The 18,037-nt window shown below is 35.0% G+C and overlaps 2 protein-coding genes across 2 annotated transcripts in view; both read left to right on the top strand.

Annotated features, from left to right (window-relative positions):
• cnsta (consortin, connexin sorting protein a) overlaps window positions 1–10,010 on the top strand; it is a 29,951-nt gene extending 19,941 nt beyond the window's left edge. Inside the window, exons 10-11 of the mRNA XM_077238991.1 lie at window positions 7,284–7,425; window positions 7,522–10,010. Of these exons, the coding sequence (XP_077095106.1) occupies window positions 7,284–7,425; window positions 7,522–7,730 (351 nt within the window). The 3' untranslated portion in view covers window positions 7,731–10,010. The remainder of the gene's footprint in view (window positions 1–7,283; window positions 7,426–7,521) is intronic.
• Window positions 10,011–10,703: 693 nt separating this feature from the next.
• On the top strand, window positions 10,704–17,899 carry LOC143746833 (saccharopine dehydrogenase-like oxidoreductase). Its single transcript, XM_077238996.1, has 12 exons — window positions 10,704–11,252; window positions 12,708–12,820; window positions 13,575–13,655; window positions 14,043–14,172; window positions 14,291–14,340; window positions 14,468–14,598; window positions 16,188–16,305; window positions 16,492–16,611; window positions 16,720–16,776; window positions 16,862–16,973; window positions 17,067–17,148; window positions 17,265–17,899. Exons 1-12 carry the CDS (start codon window positions 11,054–11,056, stop codon window positions 17,353–17,355), a joined length of 1,284 nt encoding a protein of 427 aa, XP_077095111.1. The 5' UTR covers window positions 10,704–11,053; the 3' UTR covers window positions 17,356–17,899.
• The last annotated feature ends 138 nt before the right edge of the window (window positions 17,900–18,037 follow it).

Consider the following 18,037-nt stretch of genomic DNA (forward strand, 5'->3'; position numbering starts at 1 on the left):
ATAATAATAATAGATTAATAGAAATAGAAAATCACTTTTATGTCTAATATACTTTTTTATTATTTATTTTTTTATTGACTGTCAATCGACAGCATGTCACAGCAGAGCTTAAAGGGATAGTTAATTAAAATATAAAAATGCTGTCATCATGTACTCACCCTTAAGTTGTGCCAAACCTGTATGAGTTTCTTCCTTCTGTTGAACACAAAAGAATATATTTAAAGAATGTTTGTAATCAGACAGTTGATGGACCCATTGACTTCCATGGTATTTTTTTTCCTATTACTTTAAATATATTCTTTTGTGTTCAACGGAAGGAAAAAAGCTCATACAGGTTTGGCACAACTTGAGGGTGATTAATTATTGACAAAATGTCAATTTTTGGGTGAACTATCCCTTTAAGGACTGGTCTATGGCAACCACATGTAGAAGCATGATGTGTTTGTGATTATTGTATGTCCCTTGGTGTACTTTTTTTCTTTCTTTCTTTTTTAAGCTCAGCGTGTTGTGTGTGATCTCAGCTCCCTGGCTTGGTAATTACCTCTTTTACTTTCTTGTAAGTTACTGTGGTGAGAAGGCGTCTGATAAGAACATGCATAATAGATATGGGAATCTTAGCAGGGGTTGAGAGAGCTGAATGACCTGAAGGATGACCTTTCCCCTGAATACCAGAGCTGAATGATTGTAACAGGCAGCCGTGTGTGATGTCATAATGACACTTCCACCCTCAATGAGACAATCAACAATAGAATCTGGACCAATGGTCTCTGCCAGCACAATACAGGCTTTCATGAACCTGTGTCTTTAATGCGTTTGTGCTGTGTTCCCAAACATGTCATGACCAGTCTGTTTTGGGGGGCGAATCTTGATTTCAGGAATTAGTGTTTAGTCTGGGCTCTCAAAAATACAGTAAAAACAGTAATATTGCGAAATACCATTACAATTTAAAAGAACTGTTTTCTATTTCAAGATATTTTCAAACATAATTTATTCCTATGATAGGAAAGCTGAATTTTCAGCATCATTACTCCAGACTTCAGTGTCACATGATCCTTCAGAAATCATTCTAATATAATGATTTGCTGCTCAAGAAACATTTCTTATTATTGTCAATGTTGACAACAGTCGTGCTGCTTGATATTTTTGTTGAGACCATCATGATACATGATTTTTCAGCATTTTTTGATGAATAGAAAGCTCAAAAGAGCACTGACCCCATACTTTTGAAAGCTAAGAGTATGCGATAGGTGCAAAGTCTCAAATGAAATAAATTGGTTTGGACCCTGACTATTTTAATTTTATTTGAGAGCAGTTTTTGTGAACCATTATCTTATAATGTATTATCAATTTAAAGGTGCAAAACGCAAGTCTCTGAGTTTTTGCAGAACTACGCCCCCTCTGGCGACAAGCGAAACTGCAACCATAGTTGTGCACGCTCATGGACCACACGCACACGCACGCATGCACGAGCACGAGCTGTTCATAACTAAAGGAGCATCTGCCGCACAGATCTTTGGTGTACAGCCAAAATGTCTTCAGTGGTAATAAAGTTATAAATCTGCAAGTCATTTCAAAAATATGGAAGGAAAGACATTTGAGTAAATTACTCTTATGTGTGAGGGGAAAAACGGGGGTAGTAGAAAACTTTGTTTATGTTTTTACTGTATCCACCTATGATTGTATTGTTATGAAAACACGTTCATGAACAATATAATTGATTACTTCGCAAAAGCTCAAAATAATAATCATACCATACACAGTTGGTCAACAACGTTCACTCAAATGTCTCAAGGTAATAAACAATCAAATGTCACCATGACGTTTTCATAAAAGCCAAACAGGCTAATCCGCCGAAGACTTGCGGGGTTCAGCCTGTTATTGATCTGCTAAGTAGAATATTCCAATAAAAATACATCCTTTTTCTGTTATAATTTACTCAAAATTTCTGTCTAATTATCGGTCATTTTATCAGCATGTTATATCACACTCAAGAATCTTGAACTGTTTTGCTAATCACTAAACTACATGTAGCGCTGATTTATTTAGTAGATATTTTGACAGGGACAATACACACTGACAAACATTAATGTGAAATGTGTCAATACTTTATTTAGTAAATAGTTAGTCTGCTAAACAGTATGAGTAAAGTAAAAATATTTACCCCTTTACCATTGTATTTCCCTTCCTGCAATGTTCAGAATAAAACATGTATTTTATCACAATACCAAAATATTTTTACGTTTTCCTCGTTTTGATAGAATACGAGCTCCCACATACTTCATATATACTACATACAAAATGTACCACATTCACGGGAACAATTTACTATTTTTACCGAAAAATACAATATAGCCAATGCAACGGCGTTCTTCCTTGTTGGTCAATGACATGAACACCTTAGCATGTTAGCAATGGACACAAGGCTGTATCAAACATTAGAGACTGGGCTATATCTTACCGTTTTATCAAGAAAAAAGCCAACTGAGGATCCCGTTTGAGACCAAGAGCAGACCGGAGATCTCTCCATTTGTTGAATGCCTTCCCGAGGTAGACTCTCGTCTTACTCCGACGCCTGTCTGACTCCAATTTGGACCTTTTGGTGGCACTAGACGACAATTTTCTTTTCTTTACTTTACGTGGAGTTTGCGTTGGGGTTTGGAATGGACTACAAGCCGGTCTCTTTGAATCCATCTTCTACCTTTGACGCACGAGTTGTCTTCGCTGATGCGGAGAATGGCGGGGCCGGCGAAAACACAAACCTGCGAGACATAGCCTGGTGAGCGTGAACGCGCATGACGTCACGCCCAGTCTCAAATTCGAACCCGAATCCCTCTTATTTATTTTACTGTACAGGATTATAGAGGCAATTGCAGTGATCAGAGAAGGGCTCATTCAGTCCATCAGGCAATTGTTTATGCATGTATGGGTTAGAAAACGTGTATTTTTAACATGAATTGTTGCGCAATGCACCTTTAAAGGGCCAAAAATGTTCTGTTAAAAGTGGGGATGCACCAAAAATTTTGCCAATAGCAATAACCGATAATTCTTTCTATTTGAAAGCCGATAAACGATATATTGGTCCATAAATGTAAATCCAAATTTTTATGTAATTTTAACCTGATTACAAAAACAAGTCTCATCATTAAAAGCCATGTTCCAAGCACACAATTATAATGATTTATGCAGCCTATATGACTGACTTGCGCTGCACGTTGCACTGAATTTTCCTTTTTTGAAGTGATTCCAATCTTTTGAAAACCATCATGGCGAACAGTGGGATTCTGAAGTGTCGCAGCTAAAGCAAATAATCCATTATTTATCGGCTTTAATATATCGGCCAAATTGCCCAGTCGGGCCGATGACATTAAAAATAAACATATATAGGCTGATACTGATATGGTGGCCGATATATCGTGCATTCCTAGTTAAAAGAATATTTCACCCCCCCCCCCCCAAACATAATTGACTCACCCTCATGTCATTCAAAATCTGCATAACTTTCTTCTGCGAAACACAAAAGATATTTTGAAGAATTTTAGGGCCCCATTGAGTTATTATAATATGACCTTCAGCCTCCGCCGTCAGTTGTCAAGTTTTTCAGGCTAGTTAAAATGGTTTGACTTTTGAACATATACGTCCCTTTTCTTGGAAAGGTCGAAAACATAGTGCGAAAACATGGTGTGAGTGTGAGTGCAAACCCAATTGTGCTCAGTTGGACCAAATTTTGATGCTTTTTAACCAGACAGAACTTACTGACCTGGAAAACTAAATCAAAACGTGTTTATAATATAACGTGCAATATTCAAATAAAACATTATTTATTGGTGTATATGTAGTAGACTTGATGTCCTGGATGCACACAGTACCGACAGGATGGGATAAGCCGTTTTTTCCCTAGCACAATTAAGATCTGTTAATTCATCCTGCATGTTGTATTGCAGAATCACGTTCATTAGGGAGCACCATCCAAAACATAACAGACACTATCATTCAAACCCGTTTGGGGATTGAGAGATTTTTTTTTTTTTTAAGAAATCTCATGTTCACCAAGGCTGCATTTATTTGATCCGAAGTACAATGAAAACAGTAATATTGTGAAATATCATTATTACAATTTAAAATATATATATTTTAATGTATCTTAATGTAATTTAATCCTGTGATGGTAAAGCTGAATTTTCAGCATCATTACTCCAGTCTTCAGTGTCAAACGATTCTTCAGTAATTATTCGTTGAAAACAGTTGTTCTGCTTAATTGGAAAACAACATTCTACAATTTTTCAGAATTATTTAATGAATAGAAAGTGAAAAGAACAACACTTACTTAAAAATAACACTTACACTGATTACTGTCCCTTATGATCAATTTAATGCATCCTGCCCGAATACAATAATTAATTAAAAACAACTTACTGCCTCCACTGTCAGTATCTACAAAGCAGGATGACCTATGAATGCTCATATAAATTATAAAATGAAGTTTATTTATGCCTAATGTGATGTGAACAAAATTGAGCAAACTCTTTGTTTTTACACTATTTCATTGATTTTTGTTTTCTTTGAAAACCATGCTTATGTTGTGTTCATTATCCATCAATGGCAGTATTCTCAAAATGCCACATATTAGCAGATTAATCAGCCTCACCGATATCAGTCTAGCACTAGTTAACCAGATCATTTGGGGGATCAGTCTGTCGACAGAATAAATTAGATATCTGTTTGCTCCGTCTTTAATTTCAAGTATATCTGTTTAATCATTAATTAATGACAGCATCCTGGAAGTGGATTTATTCTGAAGGTCTACTGCTGAGTCGATGTTATTTAAATATGTACAGAATGTCTTCCAGGTCTGGTCAGTGATGGAGTGATATGTGGCTAATAATGCTGACTGATCAGAGAGAGAGAGAGAGAGCAAACATTACCTGACTGATTTATGTCCACACTCATCAAACGTGATGTTTTTCTGTATAAGAGGGCCATCTGAGTACATTTGAGGAGTTGAAACTGATTTTTCATTTCCAATGATAAGCATGTGTTATTTTTGGCCTGTCATGTTGATCGCTCACTATTAATGGTCCACTTGATTGGCTCAGAATGTGTGTCTCGAAGTCTAATTACTCAAGTGATTAATTCATCTGTTTTTTGTTTGTCTGTCCTATTAATTAGTCACGCTGCTCATGTGCTTTTCTACTTCATAAAAATAAGTTGTTTTCTGAAAGCCTAAAAACAAAACCGAGTTGTATGCAGTAGTGAAGTGATCTGTTTTGCTGTTTGGCTTTTTTTAGGAACACATGGGCGCTTGTATTCTTCAAATAACATTAAGGATCAATTAGCCTACTTCAGCAACTTCTACTTCATGTTGTATAATCATTGTATGAAGGCTTCTCATTTACTCATTTTGGACATTCTATACAATGTTTAGGGGGACAGTGAGCAAGGTCTGTTCTTCTTTTAAACTCGTTGTGGAATTTAGTCATTTTATGGGTGCCTCTTTTTTTTATTCTTTTTTTTATAGAACTTTTATAGGGTCTTTGGCATTGGTCTCAGCTGACAAATGAAATGGCTGTTGTGAAGCAAAATAGAGAACTAGAATTGCAGTGCTTGAAACATTTGTTTTCATTGAGACACATCTTGCCAAATATGGAAGCTCTCTGGGTGAAATGAGTTGACACCAAGGTTTTTTAGTGAAAAACAATCCTGGGTTACTCTTGTTAAAATGAGTCTTAATTCAACAAGAGCTCAAACTAATAGTATCGGCATAGTTATTCTTCTCAATTAAATTATCTTTAAGGGTTTTTTTCCCTTTATTACTTACTTTAGTGCAATAATGCTGTTTTATCTTTTATTTTTATATTTGCAGTTTTTTATTTAGGTTTAGTCATTTTTTTGTTATGCTTTTATCAGTGGCATTTTTTTATATATATATTTCTGTTTAGCTTTAATTTAATTTGATTTTTTACTTGCCAAGGACAAATTTCTTTAACTTTATTTAAATTTTTAATAAAAAACTTTTTTTAAGTTTTAGTTTAAGGTAATAACTGCTATGCAGCCACACACTCGCACTCATGTCGTCATTAATATTTAGATTTATTCATGGTGTTCAGTATTGATTGGCATGAGGCCAGCACTTTAGACTGTCCACTCATTCTCAGTGCTCATTGTTCTTTAGTAGTTTGACCTCTTCGTGACCTTTTCCATTTCTCAGTGGCTTGTGATGTAACATAACTGACTCCACTTTCCTGACCATCTCCAATACTTTCATTCTCATGTACATCATTTATGAGGTGGGGGTAAAGGTAAACCTAATTCAGATGAAGTGCTGAGGAAATGGATTTCAGCTCTTTGATGCATATTAAAGGACATGTATCATTAAACATACTTTCTTGAGATAATACTGATTTATTATGAGCTATTTTGTGTATATTGTTTCTAGATGCTGCCTGGATAGGGTGAAAAATACAATATATATATATATATATATATATATATATATATATATATATATATATATATATACATACATACATACATACATACATACATATATATATATATATATATATATATATATATATATATATATATATATATATATATATTTTTAAAGCATGCTGCATTTAAAATCCTATATGGTAATTTTATATATATAAATTTTTTAAAGCATGCTGCATTTAACATTCTATATTTCTTTTCACATTTAACACAAAAAAAACTATGCCAAATTTATCTAAATAAATTCTCTATAATATATACATATAAACATATAAATTCTCTAAAATATATACATTTTGATTAACATTAAAATAAAAATTTAATCCTGACTATAAATGGTCTAGACATGTATGTAGATTTATGTATTTATATAAAACTTTGGGAACAATTAATGTATATTAATTCGAAAACATTTTGTAAAGTGCTTATTTTATGTAAATCCCAAAAAATATTTCTTGTTAAATCTGACAAAATTAGATAGCATTATATTATCTAATGTTATATTTTACATTCTACAACCTCATATTCAGGCAGTCAAAGACCAAAACCAACTTGTTTCTTTTACACAAAAAGGCAATAAATTCCATTTTTATATCTAAAACTTACATCTCAAGTGTTCCATTGTTTGTAACGCACTTTATTTGATATATTTTAAGCCCATAGTGACATCTAGTGGGTAAAGTATGTTAGTCAACAGCTTTTCCTCATTTTTGTGAGAAATTAAATTAGATCCTCATTCCAAGCCTTTGAGCACAGTAACCTTTCTCAACAATCTGTCTTCTGTGTTTCAGATCACTCCAGCTGCTGGTCTTGTGTCGATCTTAAAGAGAAGAGTGTCTCTGGAAGAAGCCAACAGCTCTACCCCTGCTGCCTCTAAACCCGTCCCCAAAAGGAAAGTCCGTTTCCGAGAACCTGACGAAGGCCTGGACCACGGTAAGAACCAGTATTGTTTTCTGAAACTTCATTTTTGCAGTATTCACATTGATCATGTTCTGATTCTCTATTGATTTGCTCATACCTGATATGCAGATGAGGTGGGCGGGGACTCATGGCTCCTCCTCCTCTTGTTGTGCTTGGCTACCGTGGTGATCAGTGTGGGCGGGACTGCGCTCTACTGCACTTTCGGAGACGCCCAATCCAGTGTGTGCACAGACTTTTCCCATAACATGGACTTCTACATCGGACGGGTGCAGAGGGGACTGGACGAGCTCAAACACTGGCTGTCCCCGAGCTCATAGCAGGACGATGAGTCATTTTCTGCCTCCGTTTCTTCTTCTCGGTACCCTCCCTGATCTTCGATGCTGAGAAATCCTCATGAATAGGCCTTTGCTGGGTCACACTGACACAGGAGCCCGTCTATAAGGTCCTACAGGGGACGTTCGGCCCCTGGAAGACACCAGAAACCACTTTGGCCAGTTTTCGCTCAAGTAGCCCAATGTTTACTGCCATCAACTGAACCTCATATAAAGAGACTTCTTTTTTTAAAGTCTTTAATCTCAAATCTTAATATTTGGTTGTCTTATATTCGTTGAAAAAGTTGAATGACCACCGTAGTACTGAAGATATAATAATGGACATATCCATCTGTAGCCTGGACGTAGCATTCTCCTGTGGTGGGCTTGGATGGTCTTGTTTATAAAAATGTTTATAGGGACAGGAAAGCAATACATGCATATTGAGGAATTATAGATGCTTTATATAGATACAATCAAATCCCAGTGACTATAGTTTCCCATTAATTATTATTGAAAAGCAAAGATAATTGTCTGGTAGATTTGGCAATATTTTGATAATTATTAACACAACATTGATATTAATTATTTAATTCATATTTATTATTAATTAATAATCGATATATCTTCTTTAATTCTGTCTGATACTTGAAACTAGCAGTGTCAAACACAAACCCTCAGACTGAATTTACTTAGCTTTTTTTTTATTTTGTATATTATTACTAAATTGCTTGAATTCACACTTCTTTTATTCAGCTAGATGGCAGATACTTTTGTAATACAAGAGTCCACACTAGAGCTGCACGATTCTGGATAAACTGGAAATCACCATTTTTTGTTTAAAAAAGAAATTGTTAGTCTCCTACGATTCTGAAAATACAGCTAGAGGTTCTGACAAAAAGATATTTAAATCTGCTTGAATGAAAAATTCTCCCAAAGACTTCACTAATTTCATTACAGAATGAATCAGCATTTTTTAACACATCTCTTGAATGAATGATTCAATGACTCTCACTCATAAAGACTGCACTTGTTTCATCATTGGATGAATCAGCGTTTTTGAACAAATCTCTTAAATGAATGATTCATTGACTCGCTCATAAAGACTGCACTTTATATATGTATAAAGATTGCAATCTTTTAACGATTAATCGTGCAGCTCTAGTCCACACATAAACTTTTTGAGTTATTTTTCTTTTTAAAGTCGACATGAAGCAAAAGTTGTGATAGCCATATTGTGACATATATAAGGGTTGGGGGGGGAGCTTCTTGTTGAACAAGAAAGATTGTAGGGCGGGGCTTGATTTTGTTCATTGGGAATTGATTTGATCGTTGGATCACTGTGGATTTGTTATTGGTTAATCTCATGTGAGTGACAGGTTGCCCCGCCCTCTGGTCAGTAAACACATCATCAGAGAAGAGAAGAGAAGAGATGTCACTGAAAGTAAATACTGCAAAATTCCATTAAAAAACATACAAGAATTATCATTTTGATTTCATGGTGACTTTAAAAATAGCCAAATCTATTAAATATTTATTTTTCCCCATAGACTTTATAACTATGGTTTCTAGGATTTGTTTTCCCCTAAACTAGGCCTCCAGTATATGACTGTATTTACCAATGGAAAGTTTTTAAAATGAAATTGGTACTAGAACAAGAATGTCATACGATTTTAATATCATTTGCTCAGGCATGTCTATTCTTAATAATCTTAACAGTTATTGTAATCATGGTATTCAAATACTTAGTTTTTGTTAATTCATGTTTATTCTTATTTGGTTATTGTCATAAGTGCATCTTGTGCTTATTCTACCGAATCTGTGTCTTGAACATGTTCCTTTTGAGGCACAGTCCTACTATGGTAATGTCTGCAGTTAATGAAGTAAAAGTAATGTGTAGTTTGCTGTGCTCTGCTCAAGTGCGTGAAAGTACTTGGCGGGAACTGTAAAACTTTATTTTGCGTTGTCTGTTTTTCTTTTTTTATTTGTGTGTTGTCTGGCTGGTTCAGATGACCAGTTTTCAGTATTTATTTAAAGCAAAACGGTCTTTTAGAATCACACGTTCTGGTGCATGCACTCTCTTATACTGTCTGTACAGAGACCATTGGAAACTATATTTGTTTATCTTAATTTTGATTTTGTGTATATATCATGTGACGATTGCTGTATTTCCTAATTGTATGGTTCAAATCTGTTTAGTTATTGTCTTGGGAGAACATTTTAAAGGAAAATGCAATGAGATGTCTTCGATCAAAAATACATGGTCAATAAATCTTATTGTTGGGACTGATGTGTCTTTGTAGTATTTGAATGAAGTTTCAAAGTTTTTAAAGTCGTATTATGCATGAATCATTAAAAACAAGATGAAATTAAAAGTAACATTCCTTAATACACATTTATTGTGCACGATTCATTAGTGCACATTATTCCAAAATAAAAAAAGCATAATATTTTGTCGAAATATATAAACTGGCTCCATTTCTGAAATTACTTTGTTTTTCAGCGTAAATCATCAAGCTCTCTCCTCCAATCACTTGTAATAAGAGACAGTTTCACAATTCAGTCAATTCCAGATCCATAAAGTTACTATTTTCTCATAGGATATCCTGGGAAAATGTCACGTGACATGGCTGAAGCAAATGGGTTTCCGAATAATAGTTTTATTATGCTGACTAAATTATCTATCTTCATGCCAAAGTTTGCAAGTAATTTTTGTAAAAATGAACAATTAAAAAATAGTAGATATATTCATTTACATATATTGCTTGTGTATTAATTATATATTTCATTCATATAAATATGTAAAAAAAATATATTCATATATTTTTAAAATGCACTAATATGTAAAAAAAAATACATCGTTGTGAACCCTATTACAGAAAACATAAATATTATACTATAATCCTAAAGATATTCTTATCGAAAACCTGTTCCACCCACACTCCGAGTAGACCAATCAGAAACGAGGAGATGTGACGTATTGCACGGTTGTGTTCTAGAGGTTTGTATGCGTATCATCGACGCAATTCATATTCGGTCAATACAAAGTATCTTTGCTTGATTTATGCGTATTTTTTGTGGTCACAACACCTTATGAATAATTATTTAAGGCAATCTCGCCTGGGTATCCATCTTCCTCCCTGATTTGTTCGATTATTTCAGACGATGCGCAAACAGAGCTGCGCATTAATGATCCTCTTCATTGAACTTCATGTTGAAGGCTGACGCCTACGGAAGTAAGCTCCAGTCTCCTGACTGTCAACTGTCAGGTGTTCCTCGCGCTGGTCCCACTCCGTCTCTTCCAGTATCCCAGTCTGTCTCTTCCAGCTATGGCGGCGTTCAGCACCTCATCCGGCAGACCCTACCACATCATCATCTTCGGCGCTTCGGGTTTCACGGGACAGTTTGTGGTAGAGGAGGTGGCCCGCACCTCATCCGAGGGTCCCAAGGGGAGTTTGAAATGGGCCGTAGCCGGCAGGAACAGAGCCAAGCTGGAGAAAGTTGTTGAGCAGGCCGCCGAAATTCTCGGTGGGTGAAGCTAACTCTGTATTTGATTTAATTTAGTGAACTATTAAAACTGTAATATGCTTGGACCCTAGAAGCAATCAGGTCTGCAAAAATACCATACAGTGCTTAACTTTAGTGTTACAGTAATTGATAGTTCTGTAAAATCATAATGAATAGGAATCTTTCAAACTGTTTCTGAAACTTTTTTGTCTGGTTTCATTTATTGTTGGATGAACTGTAAGTTACTGTATGTACAGCTGATATAAAAACTTGGGACTATGGTGGTTAAGCCAAAACCTTGGTTATCATGGTATTTTTTACAATAGATGTTGCAAGAGTCAAAGATAGGCTTATTTTTTTTTGTTTTGTTTTGTTTTTTGAGATGCGTATGCGTTGATTTGTATTAATTTTACATTTACCCAAACCTGGTTATAATAATACTTGTAGGCCTACTAGAACTAAATAAATAAATGGAATTAAAAATGGAAAAATAAAACTTCTTAACAAAACGATTGCAGTGAGAAAAGCACCTAAAATAGCTACAATTAAAATAACTGAAATATAATATAATATAAAAATACAATAATACTATAATAGCATATAAATAATACTAAAATAACTTTGCTCTATGACACTGGTTCTTAACTGAGGGGCTGTAAAACATTTCTATTAGCAAATTCTGCAGGTTTTTGTTGTTTTTTTTTACCCCAGAGATATTTACAAATGTTTTGCATCTTTTAAAAAAAGTTGTACAGGATTGTTGAGCAGATTGAGTTAGCGAGAATATCTGCAGTATCAAATTCTGCATCTAAATTCTGTTATCCATTTAGCAGAAGTACAAGAGGCAACATTTTAGACTGTAAGCGCAGCAAACTTGGCAAAGATGTCAAAGTGTTAGAAGGGTTGCAATGACCCAACTATATTGGATTGGACTTGACTTTGACCCACATCGTGGCATTCGCCAGTGAACTGATTTTCTTAAATGGTTGATATACTTTTCTGCTTCGACAAATAAATTCCATCTTGTTTAGCTTGGATAATGTATGCATTTTGTTGGACAATAGGCTCTTTGGTCATGGTGGTCTTTTGGGATGGTTTAATTAATCCTGAACAGCTGATGGAAAATTATATTCCAATGACATATTCCATGCCACTAATCATGTAGCTTTGAATGGATTGGCTCAAACAGAACATTTGCTCAGAGTTATATTTAGATTTCACGAAGAATGAATGTAGGCTGACCGGACACTGAATAATGACACGGCTATTAAGGATTTTTATGGTCAAAGTTACTTTACAAACTAAATTATGTATGATACTGAATTAATCCCAGACTGTTTTGCATCTGTGCAGTACATTCTATCATAAACATGAATAATTTATTGTCAATTTGCATTAAATGTGACATATAACCCAACAAAACCCAGCAATTTGCATAATTACAGTGTATGTCATGTTTAAAATGTTTGTTCTCAGGTAAGCCGGAGTTGAAGTCTGAGGTAGATGTCCTCATCGCGGATGTCAGCGATCCTGAATCATTGGCTGCCATGTGCAAACAGGGAGTCATTGTGCTCAGCTGTGTGGGGCCTGTAAGTACGCAAACTGTAGGACACAGAATCGTTTAACTATCGGGCAGCATTATATATGATTGGTCATCAAACATCGAGTTATTGATAAATTACTAATTTAATTTTAAGGGCCTTATGTTTACCCAGATTGCTACATCAGACTGATAACAGATAACTCACCCATAATAAGAGACTATAGACTATGGGGTTTTGCAATATTGTCCTTTAAAAAGAGATAAATACGTTTGTACATTGAACCTCAGATGATCTCCCTCAGTTTTCTTTAAATATATTTGTCTTAAAATAGTAAGGATGTCTAAAAGAGTACGGATTGTTTTGTTTTGTCAGATATTTTTAGACAATAGTATACATATTGTATAAAATAAATATTAATTTACACTACCATTCAAGTTTGGTGTCTGTAAGTCACTTATGCTCATAAAGCCTTCATCTATTTGATAAAAAAAATTACAGTAAAAACGGTAATATTGTGAAAAAATTATCACAATTTAAAATAATGTTTTTCTATTTTAATAGTCTTTGAAATGTGATTTATTCATGTGATAGCAAAGCTGAATTTTCAGCATTATTACCCCAGTCTTCAGTGTTACATGATCCTTCAGAAATCATTTTAATATTTTTCTAAAGTTCAGCGGCCCGTCGTCAATTATTTCTTAAATATTTATACTGTGTACATATTTTTGTATTTTATATATATATGTATATAAATATATACTGATATTTACTCATAACAATTTTTAATGTTTTTCTACAGTATAGATTTTTTGGTGAACCTGTGGTCAAGACTTGTGTGCAGAACGGAGCACACTGCATTGATATCTCCGGAGAACCACAGGTGATTTTCCTGACACTTTGTTCCTATTTCATTATCACATTTACAATAAATCCATAAACTTGCTTCGATAACAATATTAAAGTCAAGCATTCACAACCCGTTTTACTTCCATAATGTGACGTATTCCTCATTGAAACATAATATGTAACAAGAATAAGAGGGTTTGGTGGCTTCATCCGAAAAAGTAATTTTGCTTCAGAGGTGAAGCAAGTTATTTTGATGAAAGATTATAAAGACATATTTTTGGTGATAACATGATGAATTGTAAGACCAAGGATGGGTATCAAGCAAATTGGGTCTATTTTGATTTCATGTTGAGTAAAACAACATTTTGTTTTGAGTGCAATCTCAAAATTCTGAGATATGTGTATGTTGTATTTTCTGTAGTTCTTGGAGAGTATGCAGCTAAACTACCATGGCCAGGCCGCTGAAAAGGGCGTCTACATTGTGGGAAGCTGTGGTTTTGACTCCATTCCTGCAGACATGGGCGTCATTTACACCAGGGACCAGTTTAAAGGTATGTTTGTCATGTAATTGTAGCATCATATTATGTTAAATGATATTATATTTAACTACACCTATTTTTAATGCTAATATTTTTAGTAATATTAATATGCTGTTGTTTTCATTACCAGGGACACTAACAGCTATTGAGAGCTTTTTGACTGCAAATGCAGGGCCTGAGGTTGGTGCGCTTAAGTTTTAAACTTAAAACATATTAGGAATTAAAGCTGTGAACATTGTATTTGTCAGTTTTTTAAAAGGCCCTTGTGTTTAAGTCTCAGCTGACCCACATTCTCGTGTGTCCGTAGGGAGGCAGCATCCATGATGGCACCTGGCAGTCGGCCATCTATGGCTTAGCTGACGGCCCTAAGTTGCGAAGCCTCAGGAAGAAGTTTAGTCACAAGCCTCTTCCTGTGGTGGGGGCAAAAATCAAAAGGAGGTGTGTACAACAACAAGCAGACCCGGACAGCAACATAGTGTCGGCCCAGATCCGGCCCACATCTGGTACACGTGGAATCCACGTGTACTGGATGTGGATTCCACGTGTACCAGATGTGGGCTGGATCTGGGCCGACACTATGTTGCTGCCTGATCGTAATTCATATTATTTCTTGAGTCTCTTTTGCTCATTGCTCTCCAAGGCTGCATTTGTTTGATCAAAAATACAGTTAAAACAGTAATATTGTAAAATAGTGAAATATTACAATTTAAAATAACAGTTCTATTTTAATATGGTTTAAAATGTAATTTATTCCTGTGATGAGGAAGCTAAATTTTCAGGAGCCATTACTCCAGTCTTCAGTGTCACATGATCTTCAGTGTCATGATAATGATGTTGAAAACAGTTCTGCTGCTTACTATTTGCGTGAAAACCATTTTATGTATATATAATTTGTTTTTCAGGATTTAGTTGAAATTAGGGGTGGAACGGTACATGTATTCGTATTGAACCGAATCGGTACGGGCGTCACGGTTCTGTGCACGAATTTACACTTAGAATACACGGTATAAAAATAAGTAAAACTCTAAATAGCGATAAAATTTGCTCAATTAGCGTTTGGTCTGAACACAGCATAATGAACAGAGAGAGAGAGAGAGAGAGAGAGGGGCTGGCGCGATCGAACAGTGGAAACAAAAACATACTCCGTAAACGTATCATTCAAACTGCAAAGTGTTTACATATATTCGTGTACACTCGCAATAAAACACAACATTGTGCTTTTGTCACACTCTCTTGTCAAACTGTAACCTACAACTATCACCCAACCAAAATCGCACGCACACACAAAAAAAACACACACACACACAGTTTTACTTTTAAGTTACACATTCTACATTGATTAAAAAAGAAAATCAAATGTGGTTTTTAATGGTAGCCTGGTATTATTTTATACGGAAATCAATTATTTATAATTCAGATGAGATTAAAGTTAGGATTAATTAAAATTAAGAAAAACAAATATATTGATCTGAAATATGGCAAATTAATTTTAAATTCATTCAAACATACCAAACATATCGCAAGGTCTTTTTGTCTTTTTATTAATTTAATTAATAAACTAATTCAATTATATAAAACTATTGTCAGTGCACTACAAATAAACTGGTTCTATGCCTTTATTAATAAAACTTATTTTAAAAATACAAGGCTTAAGACATTTATAAAAATGCCTTCTGCATTTTTGTTTTGCTTTTCACTCCATTGTACCGAAATCGTACCGAACCATGATGTCTGAACCGAGGTATGAACCGAACCGTGACTTCTGTGTACCGTTTCAACCCTAGTTGAAATAGAAATCTTTTGTTACATTATAAATGTACTTACTGCCACTTTTGATCGATTTAATGCATCCTTTTCTGAATAAAACCTATTAATAAAAAATCTTACTGACCCCAAATGTTTTTAATCGTAGTGTAAATGACCTGTTTATGATTGGCCTGTTATGGTTGAGTATCAGCACAATGTCGTTCATCAAACGGACACAAATGTGTCTGTTATCAGCAAAAACAGAATTTCTCTCTCTACAGGGGTGCGCTGTTTTATAGTAATGAGGTACAGCAATATGCACTTCCCTTCATGGGTTCCGACCCATCAGTGGTGAAAAGAACCCAGCGTTACTTGCATGAAGAGCTCAATGAGTCACCGGTAAGTTAAAACTATTAAATATTGTTTTCATTCATTGAAATAAAGCTGACATATACAAATAACTATTGAACAAAATGACTGCAACAAGATTAAAGCAGAAATTCATTTAATTCAAGTTTAGTTTAAAATGACCTGCATTACAAAAAATATTACAAGTTTGGTTTGTACTGACATTTTTTTTTACAGGTTCAGTATGGGGCCTATGTTGGTGTCGGCGGTATTTCCAACATTTTTAAGCTTGTCTTTGGTGGATTGATGTTCTGGTTCCTTGTTAAGTTCAGCTTTGGCAGAAATCTCCTTATTAAGGTAAAACATAATTTTGTGAAAGCCATATATTGCTGAATTATTGCATTTAATTTGATTACTACATTGCGGATCTTGTGTTTTCTTATCAATTATATACTTTGTCTGCAGTTTCCAGAGTTTTTCTCATTTGGCTACTTCTCCAAAGATGGTCCGACTAGAAAACAGGTTTTACACTCATATCATCATCTAGTCTGTCAGCTATAATCTTTATGATTACATGGACAGCTTCATTTAAATGTGATATCTGTAGATGGAGGGCTCCTCTTTCCGTTTCATCTTTTTTGGAGAGGGTTACACCGAAGATCAGGACCTCACTGAGGGCAAACCCAACGGCAAGATCCGCACTGTGGTTAAAGGACCAGGTATGCATATTAACATCAGCCTCATATTAGTGTTCATGAAAAGCTGCATCACTATATTTCTCATATCCCTTTTTTGTGTGTGATGTTTTCCAGAGGCAGGATATGTCGCCACACCAATCGCTATGGTTCAAGCGGCCATTACCATGTTGAATGAATCAGATTCTCTTCCAAAAACGTGGGTTCTGCCAACTTATCCAGTCACTGTCATATATCTTCAAAACCAAACCTAAATAAGCAGTTGGTATTAAGTGTCGTGTCCTGAAAGTATGTTATTGGGTTTATTCTCCACAGTGGCGGCGTATACACTCCAGGAGCGACGTTCGCCAAGACCACCCTCATCGACCGCCTCAACAAACACGGCATTCAGTTCTCCGTCCTTTAAGTCCCTTCTTCTGAAGCACCTATTCATTTTCTTGCTTGAGCGTTGAGAAATCTTGTTGCTATTTGAAGCTTCCTCGGCTATCTTACAGTGTTGCTGTTTTCCGGTTTATTGTCCTGGCTTGCGCACAGTAGAGTGGGATGAGTTTACTAGCATGCACTCTGCTCAAATGGCTGAGAAATTTGAACTACAAGTGTGGCATAAATCCATTTTATCACACGTGTTTCAGTTTGGAAGTTTGAAATTTGAATTTTGTTCCAATGTTTTTTTTTATCACTAACAAAAATGCTCATTCTCACAGATACCAGACGTCTCTGAAAACATATACAAAGCACACCCAGAGTTGAAAGAAAATATAGAAAAAGTTTTTGTTATATTGACATGAGTTGTTATATTTATGAATCCTATTACTAGAACAGGACAGTTAAACTAATACAAGAAATGAGAGAAAATGTTTTAGAGACCAATGAATCTGTGAGTTGTCTGAAAGATTGCAGAATGCTGTTCTGGCTTGTTTCTAACTAAATAAACTAAATGTCAAGTCGTATTTTGGGGTGAAAGTATTTAAGAGCTGTGTCTCTGTATTTGAAAAGTAGTACAAGCTTATATAATAGTCAATACGGTGTGTTTTGTTTGTATGCATTGAGTTATCAGAGTATTCCAGTACACAATTTTCACACAGTGT

The sequence above is a fragment of the Siphateles boraxobius genome, unplaced genomic scaffold (assembly GCF_051911475.1).
Source record: "Siphateles boraxobius isolate OS27281-9 unplaced genomic scaffold, OSU_SipBor_1 22, whole genome shotgun sequence".
In the NCBI taxonomy this organism is placed as follows: Eukaryota; Metazoa; Chordata; class Actinopteri; order Cypriniformes; family Leuciscidae; genus Siphateles; species Siphateles boraxobius.